General features: G+C 44.5%; 1 protein-coding gene across 2 annotated transcripts in view; it reads right to left on the reverse strand.

Moving 5' to 3' along the window:
- Positions 1 to 5,893: 5,893 nt before the first annotated feature.
- The window catches only part of HNF4A (hepatocyte nuclear factor 4 alpha), a 60,930-nt gene continuing 49,213 nt past the window's right edge, over positions 5,894 to 17,610 (reverse strand). For both annotated transcript variants that reach the window (XM_033153454.1, XM_033153453.1), the window contains exons 5-10: positions 14,694 to 14,849; positions 11,223 to 11,310; positions 8,942 to 9,097; positions 7,975 to 8,211; positions 6,998 to 7,123; positions 5,894 to 6,125 (exon numbers count right to left, since the gene is read on the reverse strand). In XM_033153454.1, coding sequence (XP_033009345.1) covers positions 5,983 to 6,125; positions 6,998 to 7,123; positions 7,975 to 8,211; positions 8,942 to 9,097; positions 11,223 to 11,310; positions 14,694 to 14,849 — 906 coding nt within the window. In that variant the 3' untranslated portion in view covers positions 5,894 to 5,982. The remainder of the gene's footprint in view (positions 6,126 to 6,997; positions 7,124 to 7,974; positions 8,212 to 8,941; positions 9,098 to 11,222; positions 11,311 to 14,693; positions 14,850 to 17,610) is intronic.

Below are 17,610 nucleotides of genomic sequence, written 5' to 3' on the forward strand. Positions count from 1 at the left end.
TTCTGAGTAGACAGGTATAGGATTGTGTGTTAAAGATCTGCTTGTCTGTCTCTCAATAGCTACATGTCTCTTGTCTTCCTGGTGTAAATACACTGATTTACTCACACCTTCCAAGTGTCTCTATTTTCCACGGACACTCCCGGATTTACAGAAGCCGTCTCGGTTTCTGATTTGATCCTGGAATGGCTCACTTTTCCTTAGGACGTCCCTGTTTTCCTCACAGAAATGTCGGAGGGTATGGTGTTATGCAACCCTCTAGCCAAGGAGATAAGTAACTACAAATTTAGAAGACATATGAAGGCAGCCCTGTATAGGGGAGTTTTTTATGTTTAATGTTTTATAATGTTTCTATATATGTTGGAAGCAGCTCAGAGTGGCCAGGGAAACCCAGTCAGATGGGTGGGGTATAAATAAAAAATATTATAAATATTATTATTATTATTATTATTATTATTATTATTATTAAATAGGATGTCCCTATTTTCATCGGAGAAATGTTGGAGGATATGTTTACTTACTGCACTCCATTGACTCACAATTTTGGGGAGGGGCATGGGAGAGGCAGGGAATCAGTGTACAAAGTTTCATGTTACGACACCTATCTGTGAAAGGTTAGAAAACATTTTGTATTTATTTTTCTTTAAAACACTAATAAAAGAAATACAGCTCTCTCTTTTCTGTTGGAAGGCAGTAGTCAACAAACATTAATGTACCATACTAAAAGATTTCTGGCATGTAGTAAATCTACACCCCAAATACCTTCTTCCAACTATCCCTACGTACAGGAAATGTTGTTGCAGCTGGAAAAACAAACCTGTAATTTACACTATTCACATTCAATTTTGCAATTACACATAATCAATATGATTTACACAATAATTTAGGGGGGTTGATTTGACCCATCATTACAATAAATTACATAGCATAACACAGTCGTGTCTGGCAAACATGAGAATACTTTGACACCCACAGTCTGCTGGCAGGGTGTTTATTTTTGCATATGAAGTAAAGGGACGAATCCCTAAGCAGGTGTAAGTGAGATGACTTCAGTTAATATCCATTGGTCCGCTTATGCCAGTCAATGATCCTGCTTGAGGTCTTTTTTTTGGCAGTTAGAACTATTCTTACAAGGAGACAACTCCACAGAATTTGCAAAACAGCTAATATTTCCCCTGAACTATAATTCCAGTTCTTGAATTCAAAGGGATGGCACTCGCTTATTATCTACCTTCTACAGCAGTGTCTTTGGAAGTTATGAATGTGCTCTCCCACTGAGCTACAGACCTTCAGCCCCAACATTTGAAGATTATTATGGTCTGTCTGCATTCTGGACAAATTAAATTGGATGTTTCTCCTGTAAAATTAAGGGACATATCAGCATCTATTAGGGTTTCAGCAAGAGAAAGCAGACGAGGGCAGGACATCATTGGATAATGAATATTGAATTTGGACTCTGGGAAAGATTCTGGTTTACAACTTTTTTCCCAAATCCACACTCAGGCCTTTTTCTCAGCTGGAACTTACAGGAACTCGGTTCCGGCACCTCTCAGGTGGGCGCCAACTCATGGTGAGTTCCGGCACCTCTTTTTCTAGAAAAATAGCTCTGTGTACACGTTTGGAGATGGTTATCCCAAGATAAACTTTACTCTGATCTGCATGTACTCCAAAGTTTCAGACACCCTTCCTTGCTAGCTGCCTTGGCTCCTAACCATGAGAGGCATCATATCTGGTGTTGCAGAACGAGACTTTAATTATTCTATTTCCATTAACTTTCTCTGGCTGGAACAGCTTCCAGCTGAGGACTCAGGACAGACAAGGACACGGAGTGCAGTCTACTCCCTGGTGTACCATGAGAGATGGAGAGAAAATGGAGGCTCTGGCACTGATAAGTAGCCACACAGAACAGAAGTCAGAAAAACAGCTAAAGGAAGAAACTTAATCCTGGATGTTGAGAATAAGGCATTCAATACAAGGAGACTCTGTTATCTGCATGGCAGGCAGAAGTTCAACTGGTGAACTCCATACCACATACAATGGTAAGGAAAAGAGCCTTCTCTGTGGTGGCATCTTCCTCACCTTGGAGATTAGGCAGGTACCAAGTGTCAGATGCTTCCAGCATGCTTTTAAAAAGTCATTGATTTGCTCAGGCATTTCCAGACCATTATTGCCAGTTTTTAGATTTTAGCACCTTGTTCATAAAATACAGATGACACCAAACTGAGAGGGGTAGCTAATGCTGCAGAAGACAGAATCATAATTCAAAATGACCTTAACAGATTGGAGAACTGGGCCCAAGCTAACAAAAATGAATTTCAATAGCGACCGATGTAAGGTTCTGCACTTAGGCAGGAAGAACCAGATATAGGATGGGGGACACCTGGCTTACTAGCAGTACATGTGAAAAGGATCTAGGGTTCTTGGTGGACCACAAGGTTAACATGAATCAGCAGTGTGATACAGCAGCAAAAAAAGCTACTGCTATACAGAAGTATAGTGTCCAGATCAAGGGAAGTAACATTCTGCCTTGGTCAGACCACACCTAGAATACTATGTCCACTTCTGGGCACAATTTAAGAAGGATGTTGACAAGCTGGATCGTGTGCAGAAGAGGGCAATCAAGATGATCAAGGGTCTGGATACCAAGCCTTGTGAGGAGTGCTTGAAGGAGCTAGGTATGTTTAGGATAAGAGGAGACTGAGAGGAGATATGATAGCCAACTTCAAATATCTTAAGAGTTGTCACATGGAAGAGGGAACAAGCTTGTTTTCTCCTGCTCTGGGGGGTAGGACTCGAACCAATGGCTTCAAGTTACAATAAAAGGATATTCCAACTAAACATCAGGAAGAATTTTCTGACAGTAAGAGCTGTTTGACAGTGGAACGGTCTCTTTTGGGAAGTTGTGGACTCTCCATTATTGGAGGTTTTCAAGCAGAGGTTGGATGGCCATGTGTCATGGATGCTTTAGGTGAGATTCCTGCATTGCAGGGGGTTGGACTGGATGACCCTTGGGGCCACTTCCAACTCTATGATTCTATGATAATATTTGACTGATATATTTTATTATTTATTGCCATTTCATTTTTTTGTGGTTGTTAATTGCTTTGGTACTCTCTGGAGTGAAATACAGTAAAGAAATAGTTTTATAAAATAAATGAGTATTTTCAGCAGCCACCCTGGGCCATTTCACATGAGTGTTTCTGAGATGGAACAACCACTACGAGCCACCAATGTGGTATTTGCATGCACTAGTGTGTCCACCAGAACTTCCTATGGTGTTTATGGAAGGCCTCAGTAAATATCCCCTCAAAAATCCAGGACACAAGACCGGTTTGCTCTTCCTGCCTCTCCTATTTTGGATGCCAAGACTAGTCACCCACCCTCCCATTTGTTTGAAATTTAAGAGACTGCAGAGGACTTCCCTCTGTGAGCGAGTGTGGCAATGGCAAATGGAGGTGCATTTTTCCATTGACTGGGGCAGGGGCAACAGCACATTACTTTGTGGCTCTGCCTCTTTGCTGCTCTTTTAGCTGTGGGTGCCACTTTGTGTTACATTTCACACCCTTGTGAATTTTGCAATTGGCACCCACAGCGCTTTCTCAAAATTCCCATTGTGCTCACTAGCACCAAAAGGCTGGCAACTCTTAAGTTTCCTTTAAAGAATTTGTAATCTCACCCTATAGTTTACCATATAAACACTGGGCACGGCAAGTCACTTTATAGGGATTCTTGCATCTCTGAAACTGTCTTATGGATGAGGCTTCACTACTCCAAGAAACAGGTAATTTTACTAATCAGAGAAGAATTCAACTATTGTTATGCTTATCCTGAGATAAAAGGGAGGTAAATCACAAGCCCCTGATCTTTTCAGTAGCCTTTGATTCTCTTTCAACTTCAGTTTCTTACTTGCTCATTGAATGTGCTAAATAAATCAGTTTGAGGAAAAATCAGGACTTCTTAACTGAGAGGAACTGATGGTGTAAACATGCCCCGGGGTGTGTTTCAGTGTGCAGATAATGGCATTTCTCAGCTGTGTTTTAAATGCCAATGGAATTCCACCGTAGTCAACATATATCACATGTGATGTCGGTGTGACTTTGGCCTAACTGCTTAAATTGAATTTAAAAACTATCCTCACACAGAACGAGTCCGAGCCCTCATGCTTGCTGAGATAAAATTTTAAAATGGGAAGGTAAGTTAATTTCATTTTGAAATCTCATCGTATCTAGGGCATTTTTAAAAGATTGTCAGCTGTATATTCATTGGAATGAGATCCCCAATTCTTGTGTTTAGGGGAGGATCGATGACTCGATGGCAGAGCACATGCCTTGCATTCAGATGGTCTCGGGTACAATTCCCAACATCTCTAATTAAAAGGGTCTCTAGGTCTCTAGCTGTAGTATTGGGAAAGATGTCTACATCAGGCTTGCAGAATAATACTAGGCTGGAGAGGATGATGGTCTGACTCTGTATACGGCAGTCTGTGTTGTGTTTCTATGAGCTGCCACACACAGTGGGTGCATCAAGATGGCTGCCACTCATAACTGAGAATACTACCCAAGGGGCATGGCAGCAAGGGCTTAAGATCAGGTAGAAACTTTGCATCTAGAGGAGATGGTTTGCATCACAGTGCAGTCAGCGTGAATTCTGGCAAAAAGTGCACATGGCCCATGCCACCCTGGCTTATCAACCTCCTCGGCAGTGCCTAGGCCTAGGAGAAAGGTTCGCTGGTGCCAGCGTTGAACCTGCGTCTCCCTCAAATCTTCCCCTCATTTGTTCTCCGTAATTCCCAACAAAGTAGCACCTGGGATCATTATGAATAGGGACAAGAAATGGACGAGGCCGGTAGTGGGTCGCTTGATTAGGAGATTCACTGAAGCAGAGGAATCTGGCATCATTAATGCAACTGAATTATCTCTTGAATGAAGGATGACATTGAAATCGACATTTGTGTAGCACTTCCACATACAGGCATCCACTCAAATAAAGGGAACCTTGGCTCTGTTGCAGCAACAAGGCAAAACTCACAGTCTCAACAAGGACTAGACAAATTCAAGGAGGACTGCTTTATCAGACATGGGACTTCCATGTGCAGAGACAATGCATGTGAGTACCAAGTGAGGAAAAGAAGAGCATAGCCAAGAGAAGACCATCCACTTTCATGCGCCACTTGTAAATCCAAGAGGCATCTGGCTGACTGCTGTTTGAAGGAGAGAATGCTGGACTGGATGGATCTTGGTCTGATCCAGCAAGCCAATGCTTTGTTCAAACAAGCTGCTACTTCCTCATAGAAATCACCAGTCACCAGGTGGAAAAAGCACCACCAACTACTTTGGCCACTGAATTTTGTTTATTTCTGAAGATCACTGGAAGCATCTAGTCCTGGCCCCTGCTTCTGCTACTGCCCCAAGGCAGTGGAACTGTGGAGAAGGCAATAAAGAGGCTGTACTTCTGCAACACCCGGGTCAAACTTTCTGCCTCTTCCTTAGTGTGGACCACCATGCCTGCTTGGGATTGTCACGAGAGGGCTTGTAGCTATTTAGAGATCCCGCAGTGAAGGTGTCCACCCCTCCCTTTCACTCAGAAGCCTTTTTTAAATAAAAAAAAGTTGAGATTTGAAGTGAAATAAACACAATAACATGGTGTAACTCAGTGGCAGTGATGAAACAAGCATGTCAGTGCAATTTTTGAAATAGTCGCCTGCGGATCTGAAATTTGGGATCTGGCTCTATAGGATAAAGACTTCCACCAAGGCTAGTTCATACGTTCTGCAATGCTCGGGTGCAGATGTTCTCCACATGCAGAGTCAGCTTTGGGGAGGTGGCTTTCTCCCCATCCAATTTCCAAATAACAATTCGATGCATTTGTGCCCTGGGATGCCTCTGTGAATATTCAACCTCCAGAGTGATCAAAATGGGAATGAGAAAGGGTTTGTCTCCCTCATCAAGGTCTTTGTGGCATCTGATACATTCATTTGGTTGGATGCTAGATGACTTCTTGCTTCGTGATGGCAGGTTGAGGGATTGAACTAGGCTGCTTGGCCACAGTTGCAATGGCCCCAGGAAGTAGTTTGTATTGTTCAGCTCCTGAGCCAGCGGGTGGGGAAGGCTGGGGAGTTTCGGGAGTGGCTGTTGAAAGAAAAAAAAAAATGTTGTTTTATATATATATAAAAGGCATTGTGCAGAATCAGTCAGAGTATAAAGGATCACATCAAAAGAAGGTTAACAGTGCAACCCAATGCATGTTTACTTAGAGGTAAATCCTACCAGGTTCAATAGCATTTTCAAAAGTCTTTTCTTTACTTTTGATTAGATGTACATGCCCAATATTGTTATGTACTCATGCACTCAGGTAGCCTCTTTAAAAGCGGGGAAAATAAAACATTACCCCCTTCTGCTCTTGTGACATCAATATTAGAACGTTTTCCTTTTAGAAGAAGAAGAAGAAGAAGTGTTTGGATTTGATATCCCGCTTTATCACTACCCGAAGGAGTCTCAAAGCGGCTAACATTCTCCTTCCCCTTCCTCCCCCACAACAAACACTCTGTGAGGTGAGTGGGGCTGAGAGACTTCAGAGAAGTGTGACTAGCCCAAGGTCACCTAGCAGGTGCATGTGGAGGAGCGGAGATGTGAACCCGGTTCACCAGATTAAGAGTATACCACTCTTAGCCACTACACCACACTGGCTCTCAATATTTTAAATTTTAAATATTTCTTCTTCTTCTTCTTTGAAGGATGTGTGTTCTCCCTCTTCACGTACTCATGTAATCATGTACACCATCCTAGGGGGTTTTATTGTGTTTTCTAAAAAGCCTGACTGAGTCTCCTTGCTTCTCCTTTCCTACTGGTGTTAGGGAGAGCAGAGCATTATGGGAGATGTTGCTCCCGTTACTCCAGCAAACTGATAAATCTGCATACTAGCTCCACTTACTCGGTTTACCACGACTCAGAACACGCATGGCATACTTAGAGAGCTGGTTCTCTTGTGCAGGAATACTCACACAGCTGCCCATTGTGCATCTGAGCAGGCATTGTGTTGGCCACAATGACGTTTGTCCCCAGGTTCTCCTGGATAAGGTGCGGGTGAAGAGCATGGTGATGAGCGTGAGGAGTGTCACTCGATGACCCTAAATTATATATATTATTCTAAGTATTGCATAATATGCAGATATAGTTCTTCTTTAAAAATAAAAATTAAAACGCAGTAAAATGGTTACATGCAAAATTCGATGAAACAGAGAATACAGCACAAAGCAATACATAGCGTAACAATACCAGTTCCAAAGCGGCTGAAAAAACCAACAACCCAGCCATGTTTAATTGATTAAAAACCTGAGAAAACAAAATAGTTGTTTTTTTTAACCACCTGACTATATTATATGAAGGAGGCACCAGGCAAATGTCACTTTACATGCTGTAAAAACACTGGCAGTCTGTATTGGGTCTCCACAGACAGGTCTGTGAGGCTGGTGGGAAAGCTTTGCTTTGGTGGGAGACTGTGACCTCTGAAATGGAGACTCAGCAGATGAGGGTTGCTTAACCTGTCTATCCCCTCTATTGCTGTTCCCCTGCAACTTCTCGCCTACTTTGTTTTGAATCATTTCCACTTTCGGCTGTTTGGCAAACCCAGTTCCCTACAGTACAACCAGCTTGTTCCTAGCTGAGTTAAATGCACAGGATCCCTGTCCTAAATGGAATTGGGCAACACAAAATGCTTGGATTTCCCAAAGAGCCTGAAGCCTGTTAAGGAGAGGTCCAGTAAGCATATCAGGATGAATGCTCATTGTCCTATAACGGCCTCAAAAATCTATCGTGACCAATGCTCCATAAAAACCGGACATAGTCTAAGCACTGTGTAAGTTTTGGGTACGCTAATCAGGATGGATGCTGAATAAGATGGTCATCTGAAGGAGCCCCTGAAATTCAATAGCCACCCCCCCCCAAAACCACAACCACTTCCTGCACGGTCAACACTCACCTCCTAGCAGCATCTCCTGCAGAAGGTTGTCGATCTTGGCCATGCCAAAGAGCTTGACAAACTGGATCTGCTCAATCATCTGCCAAGTGATGCTCTGGAGGGTGGGCAGGAGGAGGAGGAGTTCCCCAAAGCGTCCCCGTGAATCATACTGCCGGTCATTGATGTAGTCCTCCAGGCTGACCTGAACTTGGTACCGCATTCGCTTGATCTTGATGGGGTCGCTCAGCCCTTTAGCATCTGGGAAAAACCGCCAGAAATTACGGACTGTGGCATTTCTCAAGAAATACGCAGTTTCAAGTGGGTGGTGCCATTGACTTGGGCCATTTTGGATGGTCTTCTGAAGCACTTTGTTCCTTGCATTGCTCAAACTCCTTTGGCAGGCACTGGGGAAGGTGTGCCAGTTTCATTCTCCTCATCCTGCACTAACACAGACTTTGCATGAGCAAATAGAGGGACATTGTGACAACTCCAGCTTATGAAACAGGGTGAACAAATGCAACACAGGACACCTGTGCTTTAACTAGTTATCTATCATCCTTACCTAGTCCCATTTTAGAGCTATCCAAGATGGCAGCCATCACTACATATTCCAGATTTTAACTAAATGTTGTGTGAAGAATTATTTCCTTTTGCCTGTCCTGAATTTCTCCCATTCATCTTCGCCAGATGTTCTGCCATCTAGGAGAAAAAAACACCTCTCTATTCACTTCCTCTACTTCCCTCACCTGCACTCATGTTGTTGGGAACCTTACTGAATGGTTCTTATTCGTGAATAAACATTATAGGAGGAACTTGGCCACGAGGAAGGGCATTGCTAGACAATACAGTCCTATATTCTGCGGCACCTTCATTTTAATTTTGTTCCCCACACATTGTAGAAAAGCAATTCCCCAGCGGTGTTAAAGGGGTTGGGGCATAGAAGCAGCCTTAGGTGCCTCTTCCAAGTTACTGAAAAATCAGCACCCACCTGGATCAAAGAAGATGATGGCTTTCAAACATGCGTATTCGTTTTCGTCAATCTGCAGCTCTTGGAATGTGAGCACTAGCTCATCCAGGATGCGTACAGCCACACGGCTGATCTCCAGCAACTCTGGACAATTACGGGGGATTATGTGGTCATTTCCTGCAGGAGAGTTGTTTGTTTTAATTAAAACCCAATTCTATCAAAAATCGTCACTGTTCACTATTTGTAATCCACAATCCTCCTCCTCCTCCTCCTATTATTATTATTATTATTATTATTATTATTACGATTTATATCCTGCCCTTCCTCCCAAAGGAGCCTTGGGTGGCATACATAGCAATGATAAAACGTTTAAGTATCAAGTGCCTGGGTAAATAAAATATGGATGTTTTTGAATTTCTCTCAAAATTTAACAGGGAGGGAGACCAAATGCATCTCACAAGGGAGGGTATTGCACAAACAGGGAACCACCACTGAAAAGGCCCTGCACAGGTTACTGTCAATTAGACAGCCCCCAGTGATGGCAACATCAATAAGGCCTTGCTTTGGATTCTACGATCCAGATGTCTGGAATTGGGGAAGGAATTTGTTGAGCTATGACATTTTTGTACTGCACTACTATTTTCTTTCAGAGGACAAAGAAGCAGAAGTAGACAATTGGTTCCTCAGTCCACAAAAAAAGATGCTCAGGTTCAAAAGACGCCAGGGCTTCTGTACCTTTGACAGTAGTCTAGAAAACGGAGTTTCAACAGATGTAACTGGCATGGTATGGATCTTCTGCACTGTTTCTGAAAGTACAGGAGCCCTGACATCTTTTGTATCTGGCCATCCTGATTTTTGCTTCCTCTCCCACTGCCCAAAAAATGACTCACTGATATACTCAGGAGAAATAGCAGCATGCTTGAAGTCTAAACTGGATCCTAAACATGTTTCTCATCAGCAATTCCACTCTATAAATGGCTTGCCTTGAGCAAATGGATTTTCTACTTCCAAAACCCACCGAAAATATTTTTTAAAAATTGGATGGAGCCTGTGGGGGGTGGGGAGAGTTACTTTTCATCAAAAAGACTGCAGGCTTGCCAGTTCAGTCATTGCAAAGTCCCACTGCTGCAGCTGTGTTGCTTTGCGGGGGTAGCTTAGGCTGGGGACAGATGGGAGGTGGTTCTCTATTTTTCAGAGCTGAAGGCAGGAGAAAGGAACCGCAACTCAAAATGTCTACCTACGTCCCACTTTTACCTCTGGTGAAAAGTTCTTGCAAAGTTGGACAAAGGAGTGATGCCTGTTACAACACACATTCAGCTCTTAAATCACCCCGCCTAAATATACCCTCATGTTATAATGTTTGCTTACAGAACTGTAGAGATAACTGAAAGCCATCAAATCAGGCGTTGGGAACATTTTTGCACTCGAGGGCCACGCTCCCTTTCAGGGGGCCGCATCCCAGTGTTGGGTGGGGTCAGAGGCAACAGTGGGCAAACCAGCAAATGTGCCCTTTACACCTTTGTGTACAGTAGGCTAGTTTCCACACAAACACAAACACACGCAGACATCCAAGCAAGCAAGAAGCATTATCAGAGTTCAATGACACATTCCAGCCTGGCAAAAACATTCAAGGGGGCGGTATAAAGCAGGGCTGGTGAGGGGTGTAACTCAGGAGGGTGTGTGGCCTGGGGAGAGTCCCAAGGGCCAAACAGAGAGGGCATTTGGTCCCTGAAACTGAGGTTTCCCACCTGTGCGGTAGGTGGCAAAGAAACCTGTCAGATTACCGTATTTTTCTGTGTATAAGACTAGGTATTATGATTTATGATTAACTTGGATTGGTTATGATTTATTTATTTAAGTAGTGAATATTGATATTTTATTAATAGATAGCATGAATGAATGAATATGTATGATTTGTTTTGTTCAATTTTCTTTTTGATGTATTATGGTTATGTGTGTGTGTGATGTTTGTTTTGTTGAGCATTGTTTTTAATGTATGAATGTTATAATTCTCAATAAAGATTTATTTTTAAACTTTTTTTAAAAAAAGACTATATTTTTTCTAAATTTTTGAAGTTTAAAATAAGGGGCCGTCTTATACACAGATAGTGCACAGTGCATTTTCTTAATTTTGAGAGCCAAAAAATAGGGGGCGTCTTATACACAGGGGCATGTTATACATGGAAAAATACAGTACATTGCCTGCTTCCTTCCAAACCCCCACACTGAAAAAAAGGCAATGCATTACAGTATTTTTAACAGGAGGAGATGGGAGGCATGTCGTTATACGATGCACTTTTACCTAGGAGTAAGATGTCTTTGAACACCATCGACCTCTTGGCAGCTCCCAGTAGCAGGTGCTCCCCTGCATGGGCCCGTAGCAAAGCCACCTGGAGGAACAAAGGCCTATTATCAGAGGGCTGATGCAAGAGGAGGATAGATGGCAGGGCAGAGGGAGAGAGAGAGATGATTACCTACAGAAGAAGAGCGCAGAAACTGCAGCTTGCTGAACTGCTCCTTTGAAGACCACATGATAGAAAGGATCACAATATAAGCTGGGCATCTAACGTCATGACCCATAAGGGAATTTGTTTTCTTTGGGCAGGAACACTACACGGAGGAATAGCAATTCGAGTGGAACTTGCTTGTTAGAGCACATGCACAGCTCTCCCCAGAGAAGGGGATCAATGGAGTCTTCTTCGCTCCTTCCCCTTTCTCTGCTGATGTTTGCCTACACAAGTGTCCCAGGCATCACCTACAACAGTAGGCTGGTGAGAACTTCCTATAAATTCCCATATGGGAAGTACTCAGCTTCTGTTTTTCAGGAACTGGCACAGTCTGTCTCATGTTCAACAGGATATGGAGGGGGGGGGACCTCTAAATTGCATGGTAACGTGGCCTGATCTTTCATCAACTTCTGGGGACTAGTTGTTGTTGGCACCTGTCTGTCTCAAGAGACAATGGAGTGCACCTGCAGGGGTGAAGTCAATCTGCTGCATTAGCATCACTAAAGTGTCCTCCCCAGGGCACAAGCCTGGGCAGTGTGTATGGAGATCCTAGGCTGCCCAGACATCAAGACACCCCCCCCCTCACTGATATGGTCCAAAGGAAAGCAGAGCAATATGTTTGGTATCAGCTTGGCTGCAGGAGTTGCTGGAAGGAGGCGTACAAGGTGCCATCCAACCATCTTAGGGACTCTAATCTGGATTTTTGTAGGGCTTACTCCTCAGCCTTTTCTTCTCCCGGAGATATCCCGCAAGGCAGTAGAGGTTAAAGACTAACGTAACAATGATATATAGCCACCTTCCTCACTCAGGGCTGGGATGTTCGGGGACCAGAGTTCCGAAAGCAGGAATAACCGGTTGCAACAAAGGCCCCTGGAACAGAGCAGCACTCAGATGCATATGTGAGAGGTGCTCAACCACCCCCTTTGCAAGCTTGTCCCCAGGGTCCAGTTGCAGAGGGGGAAAGAATGCTCCATTGAGCCCTATGCAGATCCTCTCCTGAGGGCACACACGTGCAAAGGTGAAGGTAGATTGCGCCTAGTTCGTAAACAAGTAAAATAATGCTGGCCCTCCAATCCAGAGGTTGGGATCCAGTGACATTAGGGCTCTCTTAGGGAGCCATAAAAGGTAAAGGGACCCCTGACCGTTAGGTCCAGTCGCGGACTCTGGGGTTGCGGCGCTCATCTCGTTTTACTGGCCGAGGGAGCCGGCGTTTGTCCTTAGTCATGTGGCCAGCATGACTAAGCCGCTTCTGGTGAACCAGAGCAGCGCACGGAAACACCATTTACCTTCCCTCCGGAGCGGTACCTATTTATCTACTTGCACTTTGATGTGCTTTCGAACTGCTAGGTTGGCAGGAGCTGGGACCGAATAATGGGAGCTCACCCCGTCACGGGGATTCGAACCGCCGACCTTCTGATCGGCAAGCCCTAGGCACTGTGGTTTAGACCACAGCGCCACCCGCGTCCCACCTAAGGGACCCATAAGGTCGCTTAAATGGCCACATGTTGGACTACCCTCCCCAAGCCTAGCATTGCAGCCTAAATGTAATTAATTTCTCTGCTGACTGTGGACATCTTGCTGTGATGAGCAACCCGTGGTTGTTGTTTTTCTCTTAAACCCTCTACTCTTGCTCTGTTGTTAATGATTGCATTCTGTCACTTTATGCCCTCCAGTGATCCCCAAGAATGTTCTGTATCTCCTGTCCCACTTCTGTTTTTTAAAAGAAGAAATCTGTGGAAACGAAGGTTAATACTAAGACGCAGTGTGGCATGGATGCTTCTTAATGTCCAACCGGGACTTCAGCTGTGCAGCAAACAACCACTAAACATTAACCAAAGGATTTGGGAAAGGGTGTCTTTATAGGGATGGGCCCATCTGTACACACTGAACAAACATGAAGAAATATCTTGCGATGAAAGAGATGAAGGAAAGAGGAGAGGGCATTATTTTCCGGAGGTTTAGATCTCACCACTGGGAACGAACTTAAGGAAATAAATCTGTCCAAACAGAGTTCTGATTTAAAGGTACCCTGATGTCAAAGGCACACAGCTTTCAAAAACGAAAACAGGGGGCCCTATCAACCCACTTTGCTCTGCTGTACAACTCTAAATGCAGGCGCTGCTGGCAGTAAGGAAGTAATCCCTGCGGGCCAAATACTCGACAACGTCTGCTTGCATCACAGCCGCCCAGAGTGGCTGGGGAAACTCAGCCAGATGGGCGGGGTACAAATAAATTATTATTATTATTATTATTATTATTATTATTATTATTATTATTATTATTATTATTATCAGTCATTTTCAAGGGCTGGTTCTGCATTAGTTCAGCTTTGATGTGCATGCAGCCCCTGTGAGTCATAGTTCATAAGTATTTTATCAACTTAGGTTGTACAATAGCTACACCCTTTCCTGGACACGGATAACTCCGCCACAGTCATTCATGCATTGGTAATGACTGGGCAAATACAGTGAGTTCTATGTGGGGCTTTCCTTGAGACTGGTCTGGAAGCTGCAGCTCCTGCAGAACGCTGCAGACAGGTTGCTGCATGGAGTACTTGGAAGCACACATACAGTATTAGACCTGTGCTGAAGGAACTGCACCAGCTGCCAATTTGCTACCGGGACATTTCAAGTCCTTGCTACTAATATATAAAGGCCAGAACAACTCAGGACCAGCTTACTTAAAGGACCACCTGCCCCAGTATGAACCTGGGAGATCAGGCTTCCTCAAACTCAGCCCTCCAGATGTTTTTGGCCTACAACTCCCATGAGCCCTAGCTAGCAGGACCAGTGGTCAGGGATGATGGGAATTGTAGTCTCCAAACATCTGGAGGGCCAAGTTTGAGGAAGCCTGACTTAGATCATCTGGGGAAATTCTACCAACAGCAAAGAACCCTACAGAATGGGCATTTTCTGTAGTTGCCTCTGTACTGTAGAATGCCCACCTCTGAGCCACATGGAAAGCATTATCTGCCAATTTGCTTCAGATGTCTTGAAAAGACATATCCTTTTGCCCAGGCTTTCTCTTAACCATAACACTGGACTCTGATATTACTAGATTTCTAGGTGTTTTTTTTTTTTTTAAATTATACTGTTTCACTGGAATTATTCCAAAGAGCTGTGTGTCAATGGCCAGCAAGGAGATGATATTTCACGTTTGCACGGTGAGTGTCACAATGGGCCTTGCACTGAATTATTAGAAATGGAACAGGAAAACCAACATTTAGTTTCAGCTAGGACGAATAGGACTCCCAATAACCGGCTCACCTGATCATCCAGAGGAAGCTCACAGAAGGCCGGGATGTACTTGGCCCACTCCACTAGCACTAGCAACTGCTGTTTCATGGACTCGCAGACGTCTGCAATATTTGCGATCTTCTTCCCTCTGATATCGCCATTGATCACTGAAATTGGTGACGATATCTGCAGGGGGGGAGAAAGAAGTTTCACCTAACGTTGCTCAGAGGGAGAGGGAGAGGTAAGCTGTAAAGGAAGCTGCACAAACAACAAAAATAAAAACCTGTGCGACAAATTTATGTGAGAATCTGAAACACCTTTCTTTATGTTTTTGCTGTAGAATTGCAAAGGCTCTTGCCCTCTAACCAAGGTCAAATCTGTTCTCCATCAAATGCCATGATCCACAAACAAGCCAGGCTTTAGATTTTGTCTCCCCCACCTCCCTATTTCTTCAAAATACTCTGCTAGCTAGCCTTGTGAGGAAGCCGTGGCCTGGATGGCCAATGATGACAGGTGGTTGAAGTTGAAGTCTAGCAATATTTGGAAGGTGACTTCCCTGCTCAAATGCTAAACCCATTTAAACTGAAATGCTGCTGCATTAATCTGTTTGGGATTTGGCTCCAGTTGCAACGTCCTAAAGCCGAATGCTCTCGGAGCACTTCTAGATGGTCCTAAAGGGAAGTTCACACAAAAATGTTTCTCAGTCGATGAGCACAGCACAGCATCCAGTGATTGTTTGTGTGTGTGTGTGTGTGTGTGTGTGTAAAGGCTACTAAAGATAGCAGACAGAGACTGCATAACATTTGTTTGCATCACTGAAACACAATGCTTCCCAACAGAAGCCGTTCACATTCAGCAGGGAACCAACTGAGCCATAATTGCTCCAGTTGATGAGCTATAAAGTCATGTACAGATCTGCTTTTATGATGGGAAGCAGAAGTGCAATTCAAGTTCTAGACAGATGCTTTGGGCTATGCTTCCTCCCTGTTGGGTGCCTTCCAATCCTGGCTAGTCCTGAGCAGCAAATATCCAGATACGAGACAATATAGTTCAGTGTTTAGAGTAGGTTTTCCCTGGAGCCTTAAGATCCCCCAGCCGATGAGAGAAAGAAGCAAGTTGAGTGACAGAGAAAGCACTGTGCAAAGTGACCACCAGGGGAGTGTGAACATGCATCTTATGACAAATACATTAAAAAGTGCCGAGTATCAATCTCAGTGAATGCCCTTTTTCAGTGTGTCTGTTTGCAACAAACAGGGGCGTCTTGCCCATAGAGGCAAGTGGTGCGGGGCGCCGGGGTGGCAAGTTCTGGAGGGCGTCAGGGAAGAGGTGGAGGCTGGACGCGGCACCTCCCAGCATCAGCTCGTCGCCCCGCCCACCTCGCTGAAGCAGCCCCTGTCTCTTCCCCACCAGAGAAGCCGCCCACCAGCTGCTGCCTGCCTCCTCCAGCCCCGCAAAGCTGTCGGCAGCGGCGTAAAAAGGTCGGCAATTCTGGGAAACGGGGGAGGGGTGCTGCCGGAGGGATCTTTGCACCACAGCGCCGGATATACTTAAGACGGCGCTGGCAACGAAGAAGTCCACCTGCATGCATGGTATGCAACCCCCGCAAAACACACTGAAATCCAAGCCATCCTCCCCAGTCAACTGTTCTCTTCCTTTCAGCCATTTCATTTGCTTCTTCTCTCCTCCTCCTTTGCTCTCCCAGGACCATTTTTGTGCTATTCCTTCTCCCATGTTGATGCAAAGATCCCAGTTCCGTTTGGGAAAGAAATGTGTCTCCGAAACAACCTAGAAAGCAACCCCCAGCACCACCTTAATCTGCCCCAAGCAGTTTTATTTGATGCAATCTTGGCAACTCTAGAAATGTCATCAAATAAGCAATGGTACTGTATAAAACAAAACAAAAACCTGGCTGTTTAGTACAGTGAACCTGCAAGATTTAATACAATAATACTGATCCTGGATGACCCCGGGCCAATGGGAAAGAAGTCCCTCATCAGTATCTGCCCAGTTTGGGGGCCTTTCCCGGAGTTCACATTTTCAGTGCAGTCAATGCACAGTTGCTATTTGTTTCACAAGAGCTAAGCACCTTCCTTCCCTTGAGGCGGCACTTCTGTTACATTTTCTCAGACTCCTCAGGGCAGCATTTCGCATCTAGGAAGCTGCTGATAGCATATGCAATGCTATGACTGAGATGGGAAACGTGGTTGTACGAGTACTGTGTTGATCTGTTGGGTATTCCCTCTGTCATCTGTAATCCATCAAACTGGAAGCTGCCCGGCCAGAGACTAAACCATGCAACTCAATGCTCGTTTATTAAGAAGTAAACTCAACTGCATAGGCAAACTCGGCCCTCCAGATGTTTTGGGACTGCAATTCCCACCCCCCTGACCACTGGTCCTGTTAGATAGCGATCATGGGAGTTGTAGTCCCAAAACATCTGGAGGGCCGAGTTTCCCTATGCCTGCTCAACTGTATGCAGTGGTGCTTATTCCCAAATAAATGTATACAGTACTGCAGCACAAGAGGCTTATGGTGCCTGAAAGTGGCTTTCAATTTACAGGTGTCTGTTGAAGAGACCACAGGCTCCTCCAGACAACCTCTTTATTCAGCATTCATCCAGATTTGCTTGCACAAAGCTTACATCAGGCTTCCTCAAACTCAGCCCTCCAGATGTCTTGAGACTACAGTTCCCATCATCCCTGAATACTGGTCCTGCTAGCTAGGGATCCTAGGAGTTGTAGGCCAAAAACATCTGTAGAGCTGAGTTTGAGGAAACCTGGCTTACATGGTGACTAACTACATCTGGCCTTTATAGAGCACTCATTCCAATTGGTTTATGGGAAGGTTATACCTGTATAACAATGAGCATTCATCCTGATTTGTTTGCAAGGTGTTTTTACGTCTTCCCATTAATCATTCATTCATCCCACAGTTTCCCATGCATTTC

This window comes from Lacerta agilis, chromosome 6 (genome assembly GCF_009819535.1).
Source record: "Lacerta agilis isolate rLacAgi1 chromosome 6, rLacAgi1.pri, whole genome shotgun sequence".
Taxonomy (NCBI): domain Eukaryota; kingdom Metazoa; phylum Chordata; class Lepidosauria; order Squamata; family Lacertidae; genus Lacerta; species Lacerta agilis.